Source organism: Monodelphis domestica, chromosome 2, assembly GCF_027887165.1.
Source record: "Monodelphis domestica isolate mMonDom1 chromosome 2, mMonDom1.pri, whole genome shotgun sequence".
NCBI lineage: Eukaryota > Metazoa > Chordata > Mammalia > Didelphimorphia > Didelphidae > Monodelphis > Monodelphis domestica.
The window spans coordinates 533,313,525-533,336,448 of record NC_077228.1 but is presented as its reverse complement, the minus strand read 5'-3'; the positions used below and the strand labels follow the sequence as shown (position 1 = coordinate 533,336,448).

Genomic DNA, 22,924 nt, shown 5'->3' with positions numbered 1-22,924 from the left:
CTATATAATAAGTTCAACATGCCACTTCCACAGCTGTCTGACACACCCTGCTATTGTCACTTCTTGACTGAATTTTTAAAAATTTCCCACAACTCCATTCTTTTTTCCCCCTTTAATTTAAACCCTCACCTTCCATGTTGGAATCAATTCTGTGTATTGGTTCCAAGGCAGAAGAGTGGTAAGGGCTAGGCAATGGGGATTAAGTGACTTGCCCAGGGTCACACAGCTGGGAAGTGTCTGAGGCCAGATTTGAACCCAGGACCTCCCATCTCTAGGCCTGCCTCTCCATCCACTGAGCTACTCAATCTACTGAGGCTTGGGTCCCAACATGAATTCGAGTGAGCACAATTTGAGTGAAGACAGGAACGAAATGTTAGAAAAGAGAGGCCAAGGGAGGAGACAGAACAAAGGAGAAAGACAGTAATAGGAACTTACCTGAATCCTGGCAGCCAGGACTCCAGAAGTCCCTCCTTCCTTCTCCTCTATGTTGCTAACTGGGGGAAGAGCTATATCTGGAGAAACAGAGCTGGATAAGGAGATGTCCTTGGCTGGGTCAATCTTGCTTTGTGGCTCCTAGACAAAGCCCTCACTAGCACCCTCAGGCCCCAAGCCCATCTGCATTGTCAATGCTCCTGGACAGATCACTCCTCTACCAAATTCTCTAACCCTGACTCATCTCACAATTCCTGCTGGAGAAAGCCATGGCCATGTGTTTTGTCTGGGGTTCAATGGCCCTCACCACTGCCCCTAGTAACCCTTTCCTTCACCTTTCCTGACACCTGCTCCAGCTAAGGACCTTGGACTGCTCCAATTTTCTATTATGACTACATGTGGGTGAGTGAAAAAGGCTGGCTCCATTCTCTGGCTGTCCTCAAGGGAGGTACTAGCCTCTGGAGGGGCCCCTCACCTGAGAGGAGGCCTCTGGGCTAAAACCTCTGTTAACTGACCCTCAGGCTCTCCAGTTGGGGCTTCTGGAGCCTTGCCAGAGTAAAGCCGGGGCTGGAGCAATAGTAAAGCTCATTAATTTAATTTCTTACTCTACCCTCTTTCTCATTTCTCTACCTTCACTTTCCCTCTATTTTATGAATAATTTGCTAAAATTCATTAATTAATTCCTGGCAACCACACTCTCTGATGAATTTAGTCCAACCCTTTTATTTTTAGCCTTTACATTCTGGCCATTACACTCCCCAGAGGGAAGGGTTCAACGTTCTCTCACACTGGGAAGATTCCATTCCCCCACTGATGCTCCCGGAATTCTCACCCTTCTCCTGACGTGTCAGGACCACATCTCCCATGCTTGCCCATCCTTTTTGTTTTCTCATTGCTCTGACTTCATTCACGTCCTTTCTGCCCAGCTGGGAGGACTGGCTTCACTATAGCCCTGGAGCTGGATGAAAGGTTGCAGAGCAGGGATACTCTCCTGGGTTGGACTGCCTTCCTTGGGGGGAGATCCTACACCAACTTCTCCTTGCACTAAAGCTGAGGCCTGTAAAGAGATAATCATGTTACTTTGGGTTCTGGGGACCAGATTCTTGTTCCCAGCTGGGAACTGACCCTCTCTCTGAGGGCTGGGCTCCTGAGGACTCTGCTAGGAGCCACTGAGGCCAGAAAAAGGATGGAGATAGCAGGAGGGCCCTGAAATCACAATCACAATATTGGAAATCAGAAGCTGGATATGCAACTGGGCAGGTCAGGAATTTCATTAATTTAAGAAAAAAGCTCACATCTCACACTGGGAAGTGTAATGATAATTTAGGGTCGTGAATTAATCTCAATTTAATTTTCGGTTGCCAGGGGAAATCTATAGTGGTTTAATTAATATAGAGGGAAGAAATCAAGAAGCGAGAGGGAAAGGTATAGGATTTCTCCCATCTGACCTGTGCCAGGGGGAGTTCATAGTCCACGAACACTAGGACTTTGAAAATTAGAGTACAGCTGCCACCACGCCAAGATGTTGGGACATTTAGCATGCTGTCAGCCAGAACCAAATCTCCTGGGAAAAGAGCTTTTTTATTCCAAGAGAGGGAGAGATGCCAAATATATCATCCTTTCCTCTTGTGTCTCCTCCTTTAAATTTTCACATCTACCAATCACATCAAAGGCTTATCTCCAGGACTGCCCATAATTTTAGTAGCAAAGGGCTTTAGCTGCTAACACTTGAGTTGATATTTGCTTCCTGGAGGGAGCAGGAAATCAGTGGACTTTCTGGAGTGGGAGACTGCCACAAAGCCTTTGGCTGGTTGTGTGCCGCAGAGGTGGTAAAGTCTTGGGACAAGGAGGCCCATCAGGGTCCCGAAGCAGGGGAGTGAGGGGTCGGGTGTGTGGGGAAAGGAGGGGACAGAAGTGAGACCCAGTGTGGACATAAAAGGCAAGACGTGCCCAGTGCATGGAGGTGACAAGGAAAGAGAGCGAGGCACTACCCAGCTTTCCAAAGCTGCCCAACTGGCTGTCTGAGGTTCAAAAGATGATTTTTTATAAAGAGTTTCTGAGATGGAGAGGCAAAGGGGTCCTCGTAGGTGTCTAGTGGCAAACTCTGATTTTACAGATCAGGAAACTGAGTCTCAGGATGTGAACCCACAACCTCCACCTCCAGAGTCAGAGCTCCATTCTCTGACCCATGGAGTGGCACAGGATGGAGCTGAGCAGTGCAAATGGTGGAACCATCAGCCTGGAGAGCATGAAGACAGACTGTGATTAACCCAAAGGGAGTGAAAAGATGGAGGAAGGAGATGTCAGGTCCCAGCCACTGAGGGGGCAGTAGGGGATGATGGTCCAGCAGAGGGGGCTGAGAAGGGGCAGGAGAACACAAAGCCACCCAAGGAGAGACAGTGGTCAAGGCTGCCCATGTGAGCGACAGTACCAATATGGCAGACCAGTCATTGGGGAGAGCTGGGAAAAGTGCCACAATAGGTGGTAACAAGAGAGGGAAGAGAGAGAAAGAGAGAGAGGAAATGAGGAAGGAAGGGAGAGAAGGAGAGAGGGAGAGGAAGGAAGGGCATGTGGGATGCAAGAGGCAGGGAAAGGAGAGGACAGTCTGGTATTCTATCACTGTGACCATCAGTGGACAGAGGGAGGGCGGCAGGGCTGGTGGAGGCTTGGACTGACCAGACAGATCTTGGCATGTGTGAGGGCACCAGGAGTAGGGGAAAGTGGATGGGGCACAAGTGTGGGCAGGGTGGTAGGGAAGACAGAAGGAAAGAGATTACCCATTCCTTCTGCACAGGGTACTGAGTGCAGGGTGAGGAGTTAGGGAGATCTGAGTTCAAATCCAGTCTTAGATATTTACTGGTTTCTGTGACCCTGGGCAAATTACTTAACTCTACTTGCCTCAGTTTCCCCTTTATGTGGAGAAAGAAATGGCCAGCTGCTCCATTATCTTTGCAAGAAAACCCTAAACAGGGTCATGAAGAGTGAGAAAAGACAGAAAAACCACTGAACAAGAGAAAGCTCCACTTCCCAGGGCTATGGAGGTAGCACTTACTACAGTGCCTGGCACACAGTAGGCACTCCATAAATTATTTTTCCACCTGCCAACATGGAATCTAGGAATCCCAAACTCGTGGCCTAGTGGGATCTGATGAACCCCAAGTTTCAGGACTAGCTTATAGTTTGGACACCCCAAAGCTTGTACTTCTTCCCTGTTCCCCTGGATATCCACCCAGAAGGGAATCCCAGGCTGGCAGTTTCAGCCTGAGTGGGAGACCCTCAGGAAAATTGACAATCCTAGTTGGCTGGGATTAAGCACATGCTAAGGATCCTCTTTGTTTTAGGTAACCCCCCCCCCGTATGGTATCAGACCCTTTCCCAAGAAGATCCATAGCTGGGCAGGAACCATCCTTTAGTATCGATTGTAAACAGACCCTTTCTTACACTCCAGCCTCTAGCCAGGATTCCTTTCCCAAGCCTGATTGTATCCTGTCAGTGTAGTTGGAACACTCCCATTTCCTTGTAACTATAATGATGTCAATCATCTTTCCCTGCCCCAGACTCCCCAAATGGTCTAGAGGTTCCCCAATTTCTTTTGTTCCTCAGAGTCCATCTTGCGTGGTGGCACTCCCAGGGGTCAGAGACCAGAGCTGCCAGAATTTAATCTTCAGACTCTGAAGTCGCGTAGGACGTGCAGCTCCTGTCGAGACCTCATAGCCCTGAACCCCTTTTGCCCTTGATTAAAGAGTGATTTTAACATTTAATAGTTCTGTGTTTTTTCCAGATAACATTAATGGAGGTCCCACCGAGATCTGATGTCCTGGCTGCCTGAGCCCTCCTGCTAACAAGGACCCCGGGACATGAGGTACCCAGGCAGCCCATTTGGGGTTGAGTCAGGAGTCTGGTTAGCAGAGGGGCAGATAAGTGGCTCTCAGAGGTAGGACTCACATCTCATGTATTTGGGAGGGACTCGCTCTTTAATGAAGGAATTGTTAAGCGGGAGTCTGTGGGGTACACAGAGAGCCGCATCATCCAGAGCTACCCAGGTGCTTCTGGACATGGGTAACAGCATGTCTGTGATCCTAAAAATGGAGGTGCGGCAGCCAGCAGCCTGAGGAACCACCTAATAATATGGCCGATTTCAAATTTGGGCATGATGCAGGGAAGATGAGAAGATGGCAGTCTGGCCCCAACGCGTATTAGACAACATGGAGTCTAGCTAAACCTGGCTACAATTTCGGAGCTTAACTAGATTTTGGGTGTGCGTGTTGGTGCCTGTGTTAGTGCAGTCGTAACTGCTAGAGGTGAGGTTTGGAGAGCAGTTCAGAGGCGGGAAAGGTTGGCTGAAAGCACTGAATGGGAAGCTGAGAGGGAGTGGGAGAATCGTGAGGGTTCAGCTGAAGTTCTGGGTAACTGCTTTAAGTTGATTAAAATAGAGAAAGTTTCCTCATGAATTAATGCCTTGGCTTGAAGTTTAAATGGTTATAAAGTTTTGTGAAAGAGCTTCTCATAGAAGCTTAAGAACTTAAGTTCTGGGTTTCTTCTCCATTTTCTGTGGGCTTTTGCTTATATTATGTCTAATGTATTTCTTAGGCAGAGACTTTCGCCAATAATTTCAATTGCTGGTGATTTAAACGTTAGCAAATAATGTCTGAAAGTTGTGTTAACAATGAATTCCTCCCAGAAGTTGAAGAGGTGAGACCGGAGCTGCGATCTGGAGCTGGGAATATCCAGCAGGAGGCAAAAAGAGGTCCAGAAATTCGAACTTTAAGGTCTCATTTTTTCCTCCCAGTTTTGGTCTGGTTAATGTGTGAAATATTGTATATCAGGTACAGTTAATATTGGCAATAAGATGCATTTTATTCTAGGTATTAATCTGGTTATTTGAGTGCTATAATTTCACTTTTTTTCCAGCTGTTAATTGTTTTCAAATAGCAAGGTATGTGTGAGTTCTGGAGTAAAGAAAGATCAATTTAGGATGGTCAACTACAGGCCTGACTGGTCACTGAATTGTTGTAAATGACAAGAAATATTGGGGAAAAGGCATCGCTTTAAATGGTGAGGAAACCCGGAACATTTTAAAGGGACCAACAAATTTCCACTATAGGAGCGGCTTTAGCCTTAGGCCAAAGGGGTTTGAGGAAAGGCTAAGAGAAAGGCAAATGTGGAGACAAAAGTAAATTAAGAGTTAAAAAAAAAGAAGGAAAGAGAAGGGAATTGTAGAGGTATTCAGAGTTAAAGGTCATTTTAAAGCTTTTCCTTAGTAACACTAAGTTTGTGTTTAGAAAAAAAAAAGGTTATGGGTTTGAGTTTTTGAAAAAGTCTGATTGTTGGAATTTTTAAGGTAAATTTCCAGAGTGCAACCATTCCAATAGATAAGTTTTTGTTTTAAAAGACCAGTGAATACTGAGAACTGATTTTCCTTTTTAAGTGGAGAGACTAATGGTTTTGTGATCGTTATTTCTGATGATATTGGCACATGACCGCTAATAGAGAAAGGAATTCCCCACCTGGGAAACTCCTAAGACATTTCTAGGAACACCCTGGATTTTACCACCCCAGTTCTGGAGTGTGAGTGAAGTGATTAAAACCTATTTACCTCAAAGACATTTCTTAAGAGCCAAAAGCCTCGACCAGATTTTCCTGCAGCCTCAAATCTAGAGAATTCCTGAAGAAGATATTTACAAGAAATCCGAAGGAGCCCCAAGATATGGAATCCAGATAAGTATCATTTCTCATCATTTTCATTGACTTTAGAAATATTTCTGTAGCAGTCATAAAACTGGCCATTTTATTTACCCTGAGCAAAGTCTCTTTAAGTAGAGAACCTGGGAAGGACAGAGCTAGTCCCCAAATTTAGTTGAAGTAGAAAAGTTTAAATAGGAGCATTTTACCTTGTTAAGAGGTTTGAAAGTAATATCTGTTCATTTGAGAAATTGCACCAAAGGTTCCAGAGTGCTAAGTTTGTCTCTAAAGTAGTATCAGAAGATGTTAGGAAAGAAATGATGGAGCCTAGAAATAATTATTAATAACAGAAGGTAATTTAAAATCCTGAACATGGTTAAAAAGAATTGCCATCTAAGGGTGAATTGTATGGGAAGATAATTGGGAAAAGAAATGCTATGGAGGGAATTGGTTATTGATACAGTCACAAGGGCAAATGGAAGGGCAAAGTTTCTGTCAAGTTCTACTGATGACTGCTGATCATGGCCAATTTACGCATGGCATTAATATTGCAAATTCTGGAAGCTTTTCTCCCTCATTTTAAATTACTTCCCATTTTCCTCCTGTTAATAGCAAATTTTCTGTAATTGTATGATGAAGAAAGCCACTGGAATGCAAGGCATACGTAAGGATAATTTTAGGGTTGTGACCTAAACTAAATTAATTTTGGTCACCAGGAGATAACCCAAATAAAATACCCAAGTCAGCTGGAAATTTGTGGTGATTTTAATTAATATAGAGGAAAGAAATTAAGGAGAAGGGAGAGGGAAAAGGTGTAGAATTTTTCCCGCCTGGCCTGTGCCAGGAGGATTTCAAATTAGTGGCTTTAAGAGGCTAGTGTTGGAAGGTAAAGGAGAAAGGAATCAGCCTAAACTCCAAGAGGGCTCAGCTAAGATGCCTGAACCTGAATTAGCTACTCAGCTTCTCCCAACATAGTATCAAGGGAAAACTCACCAGCAAACCGGACAATACCTCTCACCACACCAAGATGTTGGAACGCTTAGCACGCTGTCAGCCAGAGCCACCTCTCCGGGGAAAGAACCCTGAGAGAGGAAGTGACACAAAATATATAGGCGGTTTTTACATCACTTTCCTGCATCTCACCTGTACCAATGGTAGCTTAAGCTTGACTTAGGACAGCCCAGGGATCTTTCAGCTATTTCTGATTTGTCATTTGCTAGCACATGTCTGTTGAAGGCCATCCTCCTAAATACTTAATCCTTAAGTATGGGTGTAGACATTCCTGATTTTGTTAGACTAAGTAGGGTGGAGTAATAAAAAGTTCAAAAGACATTCCTGATGTTGTTAGACTAAGTAGGGTGGAGTAATCTTAAAGTTCACACATAAAATATGGAAATTGTGGAGGCACATAGAAATTTTTAGCCATTATGAATGAGTAAGCAAATTCAGAGGGGTCCGTATTCTTAAAAGGAAGAGTTTAGGTCATAAAAAAAATCTGGCAAAATATCAGTGCCAAAAAGGAGGGAAACCTTGCACATAAATAATAGTCTAAGCAGCATTTTTAATAAACAAGGTTCTAATAGAACAGTAATTTGCTGCCCAGTACCAGTAAAGTTTATACATTTTGAAGCCTCAAGGCAGGAAACTGGGAGATAAGAAGAAAACCTTTGTGACTAGGAAAGCTCATCCATTCACCTATATATTTAGGCAAAAGTTCAATGGTAAATGAGTCCTTATTACCGAGGAATAAATACTCAGGAAAATGAAATGTGTACCCAAAACTAATTTAGTTAAGGCTACAACTCAGTCAAATCAGGAGAATTATTTTAACAAAAATTTTTATCTATAGACTTTACATTAGCTGACTCAGTTGCACCATTATTTTTTTCATACTAGGTAATAGTTAATAGAAATAAAAAGCCTAAGTTGTTTAAGTGCATGGTTTATGGTTGTTCAGTAGTTAAAGGTGAATGAAAACAGTTTCAAAATCCCTAGCATCTCAACCTCCCCAAAGTGGGGGGTATGAAGTGTGTGAGAGGTTTTAAAATTAAGGAAAATTACAAGCATTTTTTTTTAAACCCTTACCTTCCGTCTTGGAGTCAATACTGTGTATTGGCTGCAAGACAGAAGAGTGGGAAGGGCTAGGCAATGGGGGGTCAAGTGACTTGCCCAGGGTCACACAGCTGGAAAGTGTCTGAGACCAGATTTGAACCTGAGACCTCCTGTCTCTAGGCCTGGCTCTCAATCCACTGAGCTACCCAACTGCCCCCAAGCATTTTTAATCTTGAGAATTTTTGGAGTTTATTTCAATATTGAAGCTTAAATTTGACTTCAAAAATAGTTTAAAGCTGAAATTGCCATGCAGTCATTTTAATGTGTTTTGGGGTGATAAAATATCTAGTTAGAATTTTACTTGGTGCTAGACAATATTTTAATTTGGGGCCACAAATGGGAGGTAGGATCACTTCCAGATTTACAAAGTCCCGAGTAACCTGTGATGTGGATATTCTTTTGCTTTTATACTTCTATAGTTTGTAGGATTCTTTTTATGATTATTTTGGTAAAGTAAGATAATCTTTCTGATTAAGCATGTAAATTACATAATTTTATAATTGAGGAAAAGACATTACTAAAATTAATAAGATGAATTTCTCTTGTAGCTTCTAGGAAGTGGTCTAGTACAAAGGAGGAGCCTGCAGGAGGACAGAAGTCTGCTTTGCAGAGAGGAGGCTGAAGGCATCATGCCAAGAACCCACCAGAATTGAGACTTAACGACTTTGGGGAAATGGGGTCCTGCTTTGATTGTTAGTTTTTGCCAAAGGCAGACTGCCTGCCTTTCTGGATCAAATGGCAATGCACCAGAGTCATTGGGGATGCCCCCAAATGCCAATTCCCGGAACCTGTATCTATAGGCTTTCCCACCATTAAGGATGGAGTCCAATCCCATATAGCATTACCCATTTGTCCATTTGTTTGGTCAGGGACCTTCCATCTTGACCAAGGGGGGGGGGGGGATGTCAACATGGAATCTAGGAACCCCAAACTTGTGGCCTAGTGGGATCTGATGAACCCCAAGTTTCAGAACTAGCTTATAGGTTGGACACCCCAAAGCTTGTACTTCTTCCCTGTTCCCCTAGAAATCCACCCAGAAGGGAATCCCAGGCTGGCTGTTTCAGCCTGAGTGGAAGACCCTCAGGGGAATTGACAATCCTAGTTGGGTGGGACTAAGCACATGTTAAGGATCCTCTTTGTCTCAGGGAGTCTCCCCTATTGTATCATACTTTTCCCCCAGAAGATCCACACCTGGGCAGGAACCAGCCTTTAGTATCCACTGTAAGCAGCCCCTTCCTTACACCCCAGCCTCTAGCTAGGATTCCTTTCCCAAGCCTGATTGTATCCTGTCAGTAGTTGGAACACTACCATTTCCTTGTAGCTATAGTGATGTCAATCACCTTTCCCTGCCCCTGGACTCCCCAAATGTTCTAGAGGTTCCCCAAATTCTTTTGCTCCCTGGAGTCCACCTGGCGTGGTGGCACTCCCAGGGGTCAGTGTCCAGAGCGGCCAGAATTCAATCCTCGGACTCTGCAGTCGTGCAGCTCTAGTGGAAGCCTAGTATAGCGCTGAAGCCCTTGTTCCCTTGATTAAAGAATGATTTTGACTATTTAATAGTTCCTGTGTTTTTTCTACTTAACACCCCTCACAAACAAAGGGAAAGAGGGGGCTGGAAAGAAGTGAGAGGGACTTGGGTAGGGAAAGTCACGCCCGCTCGGACACTACAGGGGAGGGAGAGGTCACGGGACAGGCTGGTCCTACGTCGGGTCTTCAGGGGAGCCTGGAGGGGGTTCCGTAGAGTGAGGACAGACAAAGGCTCAGTGAGCAAAGATGAGGATGGGGGAGGGGCGGGAGGAAACAGTCCTTCCTGGGAAGGAGAGGGGAGGTCTGCCCCTCCAGGAAGGGTGGGCACAACACCCTTCGCTCGCGTGTGCACCGCCGAGGCTCACCCCCACAAGCACACAGGGCCCAGCCCACACCCACCCACGGATTTCCCTTCGCTCTCCCCTCCCCCACCCGGCGTGCCCAGACTCACCCCGAATTTGTAGTGAAGAGGGGGAGGGGGAAAAGCCAACTGGGTGGCGCGTGCGCACTGCGATCCTCACCCCACCACTGACAGGTCGGTGGGCATTCCTGCCCTCCCTCTCCCACGGACTCTGCAAGCTTCCCTAGCATGGAGGAGTCAGAGCCCAGAGCTGGAATACGCATGTGCACTCCTCCCGGAATCTCGCTCACGTGACTCTTCGAGCTTCTGTAGTAGGGCAGGGCCACAGCAAGCTAGGACAGCCAGATGAAGCACCGCCCCTGTGACTAGACTTCAGCGGGTATTCTGGGAAACAGAGTCTGAGTCCCGCCTCCATTTCCACGCCCAGCCTCACCCCGCTTCAAGCACCGAGGGGCCTTTCCCCTCCGCTCCTCCCCTTCCTTCTTGGCAGGGGAACGAAGGCTTTGTCCTGTCCCAGTTATCTCTAGCTTAGATTCTCTGACATTGATTAAGAAGGTTAAGGAGGGATGTAACTGACTGGCCAAATCAAGATCCTGTCCGGCCTCAGGCCTCAGTTTCCTCCTCTGTAAAAAGGGCAGGTTCGGCTTCTTGACCACAAGCATCCCTGAGCCTTCAGGCTGTCGCCCCACGTTCTGGCCTGAGAGTCTGAACGGGAAGGATGGAGTTACAGCCCCCGAGACCCTTGGATTGTTGCACAGGACCCGTGTCCCGGCCCCTCTTCAACCCTGCGGGTCCTCACCCGCTCTAACCCCTGTAGACCCAGCAGGATACATCTGAGAATCCACTCTGGAGAGAGTCCTTTTGAATGTAATCACTGTGAAAAGGCTTTTAGACAGAGATCCAGTCTTTCTGTACTTCATCAGAGAATCTGCACTATAGAAAAATCTTATGACTGAAATCAATGCTAGAAGGGTAACCTTAGTACTAATTCTGTTTATTCCAGTAGGATCTCAAATCTGCTTTTTCAAAACTCCAAAATCACTTTTAAACCCTTTATATAATCACATTTTGTTAGTGTAAAGTGTCCCCAAGGAATCTAGGAACCCCAAAGTTGTGGCCTAGTGGGATCTGATGAACCCCAAGTTTCAGAACTAGCTTATAGGTTGGACACCCCAAAGCTTGTACTTCTTCCCTGTTCCCCTAGAAACCCACCCAGAAGGGAATCCCAGGCTGGCTGTTTCAGCCTGAGTGGAAGACCCTCAGGGGAATTGACAATCCTAGTTGGGTGGGACTAAGCACATGTTAAGGATCCTCTTTGTCTCAGGGAGTCTCCCCTATTGTATCATACTTTTTCCCCAGAAGATCCACACCTGGGCAGGAACCAGCCTTTAGTATCCACTGTAAGCAGCCCCTTCCTTATACCCCAGCCTCTAGATAGGATTCTTTTCCCAAGCCTGATTGTATCCTGTCAGTAGTTGGAACACTCCCATTTCCTTGTAGCTATAGTGATGTCAATCACCTTTCCCTGCCCCTGGACTCTCCAAATGGTCTAGAGGTTCCCCAAAATCTTTTGCTCCCTGGAGTCCACCTGGCGTGGTGGCACTCCCTGGGGTCTGTGTCCAGAGCTGCTCAGATTTGGTTTGTTTGTCACCAACAGGATTCAGTCTGGAAGGAGAAAGTTGTTTATCTCCTTTCAGGCATGAAGAAAAAAAACAATCAATCAAATCTCAAAGGGAAAGGAGATGGAAAGGCCTAGAGCACAAGGTTACATGAGAACATTTGTAGTAGTCTTCCCACTAAGTATAATTGATGGGGAAAAGAAGGAGCCAACATTCCCTTTGCTTTTTACCAGAAAACAAGTCTTGCTGGAGAAAAGTCTTGTAAATGCTATCACTGTGGGAAGATGGAAGCTTGGATCTATTTCTGATACCTTTAGAAAGCCCCTGCTTAGACTTGCCTCATTTCTGAGATATCATATGGAAAACCTAACCTGTGAAATTCAGGAGGGAGTTCTGGAACCAGCCTGACTCTACGATGATGCTGTTGTGGTTTGGTATGTGTATTTTCATTTAGAATCCAAGAATTTTGATTTTTTTTTTGAGATTGTATTTTTATAACATTCCAAGATTTTGATTTTGTTCGAGAAAAGATCTTCAAAGAAGAATCTTGCTAACTCCTAAATCCAAAGAATGAACTGTTGCAGAAAGATGCCAGAAAAAGCTACACTACATCAAGAAGATCAAAAATGAACTTTGGATATGGTTAATTGAACTGAAGCTTGATTGAACATTTATTGTAAATGTATACTTTTTATGCCAAAAGGGACTGCCCCTAATTTGGCTTTCTGTCAATGCACCTAGCAAAACATTGGTTTTGCTTTCCTTCTTTTCTATGCCTCCCTCACTAATCTAATTTCCTCTTAGAAAATTGAATATTGTATGAATCTGTAGTTAGAAGTGCATTTAGGACTACAAAATGATTATGTTAAATGATCAATGGGGAGACTAGTCTCCCAATGATCAACGGGGGGGATTGTGAATCTTAAAAATTCTCAGACCCTACTTCAGAAGATTTGGTTAAGACCATTCCCCATTTAAACAATGAAGGTATTTGATCAGGAATGTGAGAACTCTAACATTACTCCACCCATACTTAAGCATACTTTAGGGGAAGATAAAGTTGTAAATTCCTTACTGGACAATGAAAAATACTTAACCCATACTTATAGTAAGGAAAAAGCCCTTATGCTGGGTCTATTTTTAGATCTAATACAAAAAGGTGCGAAGTACCTATGAAGGTCAGGCAACTTGCAAACTTGCAAGGGGCAAAGAGGTGTGCACTTACTCAGAAGTTTTAGTCTACCCAGAGAAGTTGAGAACTAAAGAAGGTGTGAATTAAGAATGGCCAGTCCTTTGGAAAACGTCTACTGTGATTTGTAGATGTGAAAACTTAGGGGAGGCGACATAGGAGAAAATTTTCTTTAAAAGGAAGAGGTTTAGGCCTCTGAAGGTGTGTGAGCTTGCCAAAGCTAAACATGTGGGTCTCTGAACACTAGAGTCTTGCTTGGGACAAATCTTGTGGTGAGTTGATAAAAGACCGACTGATCTCTCTCTTAAGGCTTAAGCCTTAAGACTGGCCTAGCCCTTTTCTCATTATTTCCTCTTACTCTCTCTCTCTCCCTTTATTTAATTCCTTCATTTGTAGTAATTAAAATCTCCATAAAACCCAGCTGACTTGGGTATATTTAATATTTGGGAATTTTCCCATGGCGACCACTATATTTTTGATTTGAAACCATATTTCCACAGTCACAATTCAAGCCAACCACTCTTTTAACTGTAACACATGCCTTTGTGGACATCTTCTCCTTGAAGCATATTTAGAACCTATGGGAAAACCAGATTGCTTTGTTGGGAACTCTCTTGTCCTGTATAGCTTCGAGACTGGACTTGTTTATGGCTCTGGGTCCAGATTTGTTGCTTAATCAGGACCTACAACTCATGTTGACCCCAAAAGCCTTTCATGAGCACCACAGATTGAAGAAAAGAAATTTCTGAGCTAGACATTTTAGCAGGCTATGAGCTGTATCTGGGAAGTGCCTCAGCCATTGTTTCCTTATTCATATGTTTCAATTTTATAGAAGTAAAACTTCTAGAGTCTCCTCGAACAGGCCCCCTATTTTGGCTCTCACTTCTGCTGCAGAACTTAATAAGCCTTTCTGAGACCTAAGATCTCAAAAGTAAAAATGGAAATGCACATGTGGGCATGGTAGAATTTGAGGGAATTTAGTATTTGCAAATTGTTTAAGGTTTTTGCATTTATTCAATGCCTGGTATCTCCAGAGCCTAGTATTTCTTGGTGTCTCAGATGTTTAATAAATGCTTGTTGACTTAAACTATTAGAATGCAAGCTCCTCCAGGGAGTTATCATTTAATCTTTTTTTTTTAATCCGTAGCACTTAGTCTACTGTCTTGCCCTTAGTAGGTGCTTTATAAATGAGTACTAATTGAGAAATGATTCTTGAAGTAACATGATTTGAGTCTCCAGTTCAAGAGAATTTGAGGCATTCCCCCCCCCCTCCCCTCTTTAGTCCAAGACTTGACAAAAGCAAATCTAATCAAGGAAGACTTTGATCTGCATTCAGACTCCATCAGTTTTCTTTGGAAGTAGCATTTTTTATCCAGGGTCCTTCAGAATTGTCTTGGATCATTGTATTGCTAAGAATATTTAATTAATTCACACTTGATTACTGAATAATATTGCAACGACTGTGTTCAATGTTCTCCATATTCTGCTCACTTTACTTTGAATCAATTAATGAAAGGCTTTTCAGGTTTTTTTCTGAAATTATCCTCATCATTTCTTATACCACAATAGTATTCTGTCATAATCATTATACCCAAACTACATTTATTCCTCAATTGATGGGCATTCCCTCAATTTCCAATTCTTTGCCATCACAAAATGAACTGCTAAAAAGTTTTGTTCAAATAGTTCTTTTTTTTTCCCCAAAAAAGATATCTTTGGGATACAGACCTGGTAGTGATATTGCATAGTTTAAGAACCTTTTGAGCAAGGTTCTAAATTGCTCTCATGAATGTTTGAATTGGTTCATAGTTCCACCAACAATACATATGCATCTCAATTTTCCCACATTTCCCCCATTTGTCATTTTTCTTTTCTCTAATGTTAGTCAATCAGATAGGTGTAGTTCCTTTTTTCAATGGATTTTTGTTCCCTTTTCACCATTTGGTCTATTGTTTAACATCTTATTATTCAGTATTTTTAGTGCCTCCTTTACCAAACTACGGACCCCTTTAAAAATTTATTTCATTCATCACTCAATTATTTTCTCAATTTCCTCTATTTCTCTTATTTGATTTTTAAAATCCTTTTTTGAGCCCTTCTAGGACTTTTTTTTGTTCCTGAAATCAATTCATATTTTTCTTTGAGACTTTGTCATTTTCAGTTTGTTTTGATCTTCTTATCACCACAGTAACTTTTTATGGTGAAGTGCTTTTTTAAAGTTTTTTGCTCATTTCCGTAGCTTATTTCTTGACTTTTATGCTAAATTTGAAGTCTGCTCCTGGGGTAGAGGAGGCATTGTTTGAAGCCTGGGGTTTAGTTTTGGAATGTAAGTGCTTTCAGAGGTGGCTCTGGAAAGGGGTGGAGTAGTTCTATACATTTTCACTTCTTCCAAGGTGATGTGATGTACAAAGAGGTGTGTTCACTACTCTCTTGGCTTATACTCTGGACTGTGAATAACCAGCCTTTTATTTTACATTTTGGAACTGTGATCAGCATCCCAAATCCCTCATGGCTGCAAATTCTACTACTTCTAGTGCTTGTCGCTAATGGTACTTCTTACATTGGGACGGCCACCAGGCCTGAAACTAGGATCGTCCTATGAGCTATGAAATAGACTCCTGCACACAATGCTAGAAAAAGGACCTCTGATTTTCTGTTATCTGACCACCCCTACCCCTTACTGTCTGTGGACTAAGAGCTCCACAAGTTGTTTCTGCCAGTTCAGTTCCCTTAAGGGCCTGCTGCTGATGGGTCAGGGCACATGGCTTTGCTGCTAACAGAGTAAGGCATGGCCTTGCTATTATTCTGTTAGCCTGTGCTAGACTTTGCTCCACTTTCACCATGGTGGGAGTGACCTTTCCTGGGGCCTTCTAAAGTCTCTAGGCAGAAAAATTCTTTAACCTCATCCATTTTGGAGTTCTTCTGTTCCAGAATGTTCAGAGACATTATTTTAAAGTCATAGCGAGGAGAATTTGGGAAACCTGAGGTAAATCCCTGATTTCTGTCTGCTGTCTTGGCTCTGGTGACCCAGCATTTTTTAAAAAGTGTGAATTTCAAATTCTCTCCCTCCCTACTTTCTCACACTGCTCCTTGAGAAGGCAAATAATCTCATATAGATTATACATGTGCAGTCATCTAAAACTGATTTCCATATTGCTCATGTTGCAAAAGACAAGATGACTTGCAATGCCCCCAGATACGGTGAATTATCTTGGAGTCGTCGATGTCTGATCAAACTCTAAATGCTTCCATAGTGTTTGCTTCAGCTATATTCATGGCTACTGAAACAAACTGCTCTTATCAACCAATTCCCATTGGGCAGCTATGGGGTACAATGGATAAAGTAAGAAGAATTTTAAAAGGTAAATTGCCATTCATCTTGCTGACTGGCTGAGGAGCTAAAAAGAAACAAAAAAAGGCATATCCATCCCTCAGCAAGAAAGTTTGTAAACTTCTCTCATTTTCAACCTTACTCATGTATGAGCATTTTTAGTTTTCTGGTACACTGGATAGAAGCATACCAATCCCAGACATTCGCTAGTACTGTGACCCTGGGCAAGTCATAAGACCTTTGCTTGCTCCAATTACTTCAGTTGTAAAATGAGAATAATTATTACACTTAACCCTTATGGTTTTTATGAGAATCAAATGAGCTAATATTGATAAAATGCCCTGCACACAGTAGGTGCTATATAACTGCTAGATATTACTTTTTTCATTATTATTTTGATTTTTACTATCTATTCCCCAATTGTTGTTTCCACTAGGATAATCATTTAGAGTCTACACCCCCAACCATATCCTTTTGACCCATGTATTCAAGCAGTTCTTTTTCCTCTGTGTTTTTACTCCCACTGTGTTTCCTCTGGATGTGGATAGTGGTTTTTTTCATAAGTTCCTCAGAGTTGTTCAGGGTCATTGCATTGCCATTAATGGAGAAGTCCATTACATTTGATTGTATCACAGTGTATCTGTCTCTGTATACAATGTTCTCCTGGTTCTACTCCTCTCACACTGCATCAGTTCCTAGAGGTTGTACCAGTCCCCATGGAATTCCTCCACTTTATTATTCCTTTGATAACAATAGTATTCCATCACCAACATATACCACTATTTGTTCAGCCATTCCCCAATTGAAGGGCATCCCCTCATATTCCAATTTTATGCCACCAAAAAGAGCACAGCTATGATTATTTTTTGTACAAGTCTTTTTTCTTATTATCTCTGTGGGGTACAAACCCAGGTGTGGTGGATCAAAGGGCAGACAGTCTTTTATCACCCTCTGGGCATAGTTCCAAATTGCCCTCCAGAATGGTTGGATCAATTCACAACTCCACCAGCAATGAATTAGTGTCCCAACTTTGCCGCATCCCCTCCAGCATTCATTACTTTCCTTTGCTGTCATGTTGGCCAATCTGCTAGGTGTGAGGTGATACCTCAGAGTTGTTTTGATTTGCATCTCTCTGATTATAAGAGATTTAGAACACTTTTTCATGTGCTTATTAATAGTTTTTATTTCTTTAACTGAAAACTGTCTATTCATGTCCCTTGCCCATTTATCAATTGGAGAATGGCTTGATTATTTGTAAAACTGGTTTAGCTCTTTATAAATTTGAGTAATTAGACTTTTAGGTTTTTGTTATGAAGATTGTTTCCAATTTGTTGCTTCCCGTCTAATTTTAGACGCACTCTTTTTGTTTGTATGAAAACTTTTTAATTCGATGTAATCAAAATTATTGATTTTACATTTTGTGGTTTTTTCTAGCTCTTGCTTGGTTTTAAACTCTTTCCTTTCCCAAAGATCTGACAAGTATACTATTCGCTGTTCGCCTAATTTGCTTATAGTTTCCTTCTTTATATTCAGGTCATTTACCCATTCTGATTTTATTTTGGTGTAGGGTGTGAGGTGTTGATCCAAACCTAATCTCTCCCATATTGTCTTCCAATTTTTCCAGCAGTTTTTTTTCTCAAAAAGTGGGTTTTGGTCCCCAAAACTGGGACCTTTGGGTTTATCATATACTGTCTTGCTGAGGTCATTTGCCCCAAGTCTATTCCACTGATCCTCTCTTCTGTCTATTAGCCAGTACCAAATTGTTTTGATAACCACTGCTTTATAGTATAGTTTGAGATCTGGGACAGCAAGTCCTCCTTCCTTTATATTTTTTTTTCATGATTTCCCTGGATATCCTTGATCTTTTCTTCTTCCAAATGAACTGTGTTATGGTTTTTTCTAATTCAGTAAAAATGTTGTTTGGTAGTTCAATGGGTATGGCACTAAATAAGTAGATTAATTTGGGTAGAATTGTCATTTTTATTATGTTAGCTCATCCCACCCATGAGTAATCAATGTTTTTACAATTGTTTAGATCTAATTTTAATAGTGTGGAGTGTGTTATGTAATTGTGTTCTTATAGTTCCTGTGTTTTGTAAACCTTAAAATTTCTTAGACTTATAAATGTTGGAAATTTCACCATTGGGAAATTTCATACTTGAAGAATTTCCTACTGATAGTCTATTGGAATGTGAACCCCCCTTTGGCATGGGAGGGTCTTTCTCCTCCCTACTTAGGATTACTTTAGGACAGAAACCTTTTGCTGAACAATGGAAAGGGCTTTGACCTATGCTTAAGCATAGAACAGGAAGTTCTTTGAGTCATGGTTGATTTTAGAATTGATACAATAGAGATACTTGGAATGACAGAACCAGGTCTTGGAACTTCCAATCTCCACCCTGCTCAGGGTAACAGGATTTAGGAAGGGCTGCAGCAAAGGATCAAGATTTAATTATTTGAGAATATGACCTTCAACAGACATGTGCAAAGCCACAGACCTCTGGGCGGTCCTGGGTTAAGCTAGAGCCACCATTGGCACAGGGAAGACATGGACAGTGATTGGTAGATGTGAGAACTGAGGGGAGGGCACTTGGATGGTTTCCTTAAAGATAGCAGGGTCTGAGGACTGAAGGTGGTTGGAGAGGTTTTGCTCTGAGAGGTGGTGCTCTGAGGAGCTTGCTCTGAAGGAAGCTGGAGGTGGAGGCCCCTGAGACTGTTTCTCCATTTTGGTCACGTGAGTGATAGGGACTGATCTCTTTTCTTTGCCTCAGCTATCTAAGGGCTTGGGCCTTTTGGCCCAGCCTAAACAGAGGGGGTATTTAAGCCCTATTCCCTTCTCTCCCCTTTCTCTCTCCCTCTCTCTCTCTCTCTTTAATACCTTTCTTCCTCCTGTTTGTAATTTAAAACTCCATAAAAGGTTGACTGCTGACCTGAGTTTTCATTAAGGAATTACATAGCTGAATTCCTTGGCGACCTTAAAATTAATATATATCAATCTTTAAAATGATTTCCTTGTCACATTGTTGCTGACCACACAGGAGTCTAAAGAATTCTCTCAATAAACTTCTGAAATTCCTTGCCTTTTTACTCTACTGTCTCACCATTTAGTCCCTTTTAACAAAAAACTTGGCTTAAAGACACAGTTGCTAGAACATGTGAGTATAAAAAATGTTTTCTCTCTTCTCTTTTCTCCTTAAGTTAAATTGGAATCAGCAGTTTTTCTTTTTCTTCCCTTTAATCTTAAGGGACAACTGGGTAGCTCAGTGGATTGAGAGCCAGGCCTAGAGACAGAAGGTCCTGGGTTCAAATCGGACCTCGGATACTTCCCAGCTGTGTGACTCAGATAGTTAGATAGAAAACAGCTGTTTTAAATCTCAGCAACAGGACCCTAAAGTCCTGGCTGGAAGAGCTGTTTCTAAATATCCTTTCCCTTAAGGAACAACTTCCTAGATTAAAAAAAAAAAACCCTGTGGAAAGTTTGTTGCTTTTCCCTGTTCCCCACATGTTTTGTGAAGACTGTTAGAGAAATAATTATAAAATATATATATAAAAATGAGTACTACATTCTTTGACATTTATATGGCAGCTGAAGAATTAGGGGCATTGAGGAATGCAGGATACCTCCAAATTTTTATATTAATATGTACTGTCATTTCTTTACTCCTCAATACTATATTTAGAGATGCTAAAATAAAAAATATTGAGGATAAAATAGAAAAAATTAAGGATAAAATGCAAGCCCAATTAGAAGATCTAAAATGTTTCTTACAGGATCAATGGGCAAACACCCACTCTACCAGAAACAGACCTGTTTCTGAACCTTTGAATGAGGAAATTTCCTTCCCTGAAATAGAGATGGAAAACACCTTCCCTATAGCCCATTGATCCTTTTTTGAGTGAACGTGAAAAAAATAAAATAATTGCTCATGTCAACAAAACCCGGGGGCTTAATGCAGCACATTGGCCATCTCAGGATCCCAAATGGGACTATAACAATCCTGAGGATTATCTACAACTATACCGTTGTAGAGAGGCCATCCTCACGGCAATGAAGGAATGTGCAGACAGTACAGATAAGTGGATGGAACTAGAAAAAATTAAGCAAAAGGAAGACAAATCACCTTCCAGATTTATGGATAGAATAATCGAGTTTGGGGACAGATACTTAGATTGGGACCTAACTAAAGAGAGTAGTTTAAGACAAATTAGAAGGATCTTTTTAAATAACTCTTGCAAAGCAATTAAGAATTATTTTAGAACGCAATGCCCAAGATGGTCAGATATGGACCTTGAAGAATTGTGAAAAACAGCTATATATATTTTAAAGGGAAACAAAGAAAAGGAGGAAGAAAATAATGATGACATGGAGGAAATGAAGAAAAAAATAAGATATTTAATAGATAGGATGAGTAAATTAGAAAGTGGGCATGATAATGAACCAATGACAATTGCCCCTCTCCAGAAATCCAATTATCAATCCATTACTTGCCACTTCTGTGGGAAGAAGGGCCACAAAATGATGGAATGTAGAACCTTTCTTAAGATGTTTGGAAGGAATACACAGTTTAATAATAGCTTTAGAAATAATAACTATAGAAATGATGATAATGGTTATAGAAACCAGAATTCTAGAAATTATAATAATGACTATCAAAATAACTATAATGAATATAGAATATAGAAATAAGAACTTTAGAAACCAGAATTATAGAAATAGGAATTGGGAAAATAATGACAATTCTCCAAATGAAGAAAATGATAATACTCAACAACAATATATGGGAAATGGTGCTTGTCCAAAACATGCTCGAGGTGCTAATGAACCTCAGAGAGGTGCCCTTCAGGAGGGTGCCCAAGGAACTTCCTAATATAATAAAGATGATTCTTCTTAGATTGTATTGATTTTGTTGATATTAATTAACCTTTTTCAGTTTTTTTTTCTCCTCTCCAAATAGTAGGAAAGGATGAATAAAGAAGTTAAGACTATGATTGGCAAATTATGCACTGAGACCCATTTAAAATGGCCTGAAATTCTCCCTCTGGCCCTATTTTATCTTAGAAGCAGGCCTAGAGGAGACTTACATATTTCACCATTTGAGATGCTTTTTGGACATCCACCTATACAGGCTAAGCCTTTTTCCTCGGCTTATACATTGCTATTAGGGGGAGATATTACTATTGCTTCCTATATACAGGAGTTACAGCACAAACTATGTGAACTTCATGAATCTGGAACTGCAGTACAAGCCGGACCATTAGACTTTTCTCTGCATGACCTGAACCCAGGAGATAAAGTTTATATCAAGAATTTCAAGCGAACTGGAGCAACTCAACCTTCATGGGAAGGACCATTTCAAATATTATTAACTACTCCAACATCTATAAAGATTGGAGAAAGGGACTCTTAGATTCACTGCTCACATGTGAAGAAAGCATCTTCTGCTGAGACTGATTGACTCTATCCTATCATATGAATTGTGACTCTATCTTATCATATGAATTGGAGATAAAAATGCATAGACAAATGGATGCTGTTTTTTTTCAAGAATATATTGAATTACTGATTTTTTTCTTATTTCTTTTCTTTTATTTTTTGATCAGAATATTTGATTTTTTTCTCATTTTTCGTACTGAAGGTACACATAATTAATATTATTTTTTTCCTGCAGTAATACAAGTTAATATATATACTCTTGCTATAATATCAATATATGCCTAAAAGCTTTAAACTATGGGAACCTGCCATTTATTGATAAAATATTATAGGACTGTGATTAATGTTTGTGTCTGATTCCAGGAAAAGGGATAAAAACAAGGAGCTCAGACTAAACCTGAATAGTGACAATAGAGCACACAAGAAATATTAAAGTGAGACTCGAGGTTGCGACGCTTAACTTATGTTTAAGTTGTAGGACTTCCTTGTATCTACACTCTTTGTGAAGTACTCAAACAAGTACAAAGCTTGACTATCATGCTGGCTCCCTATATCCCTGAATGAAAAAAAAATCAGACGAGGGAATGACATTTCCCCATCAAAATAGAATTCTAATTCTTTTCTTCTTATATTATGGCAACTTCCTGTAGTCTTGGCTACAAATGGCTAAGTGAAATATTACTGCATTCTGTCCTACATACTTGTGGGATAGAAATTACTTTAAACTGGACCTATAAAAGGCATATTTTGAATTTTTCTTATGTTTTTTGATTATTTTTCTATTCTTTTGATAATTGAGACATACACCCCCATAACTGAACAATGCATTTTGAGCTAAACTTGATATTTTTTTAAATACTTATTTCAGGGGGGATTGTATTTTAATTTAAAATCTAAGAATTTTTGAATTTTTTTTGTTTAAGATTGTATTTTTATAAAAATCCAAGAATTTTGAATTTTGTTTAAGATTGTACTTTTGTAAAAATTCAAGATTTGATTTTGTTCGAGAAAAGATCTTCAAGAAAGAAGCTTGAAACTTTTATATTCAGAGAATGAACTGTTGCAGAAAGATGCTGAAAACCTACACCTAATCAAGAAGATCAAGAATGAACTTTGGATATGATTGATTGGACTGAACTTTTGATTGAACATTTATTGTAATTGTATACATTTGTGCCAAAAGGGACTGCCCCTAATTTGGCTTTCTGTCAATGCGCCTAGCAAAACATTGGTTTTGCTT

At 41.2% G+C, this 22,924-nt stretch overlaps 1 protein-coding gene across 1 annotated transcript in view; it reads right to left on the bottom strand.

Annotated features, from left to right (window-relative positions):
- Positions 1–10,469, bottom strand: part of LOC100025446 (zinc finger protein 260-like) — a 31,224-nt gene extending 20,755 nt beyond the window's left edge. The window contains exons 1-4 of the mRNA XM_007486152.3: positions 10,202–10,469; positions 7,108–7,196; positions 1,265–1,489; positions 436–512 (exon numbers count right to left, since the gene is read on the bottom strand). Of these exons, the coding sequence (XP_007486214.2) occupies positions 436–512; positions 1,265–1,325 (138 nt within the window). The 5' untranslated portion in view covers positions 1,326–1,489; positions 7,108–7,196; positions 10,202–10,469. The remainder of the gene's footprint in view (positions 1–435; positions 513–1,264; positions 1,490–7,107; positions 7,197–10,201) is intronic.
- Between the last annotated feature and the right edge of the window lie 12,455 nt (positions 10,470–22,924).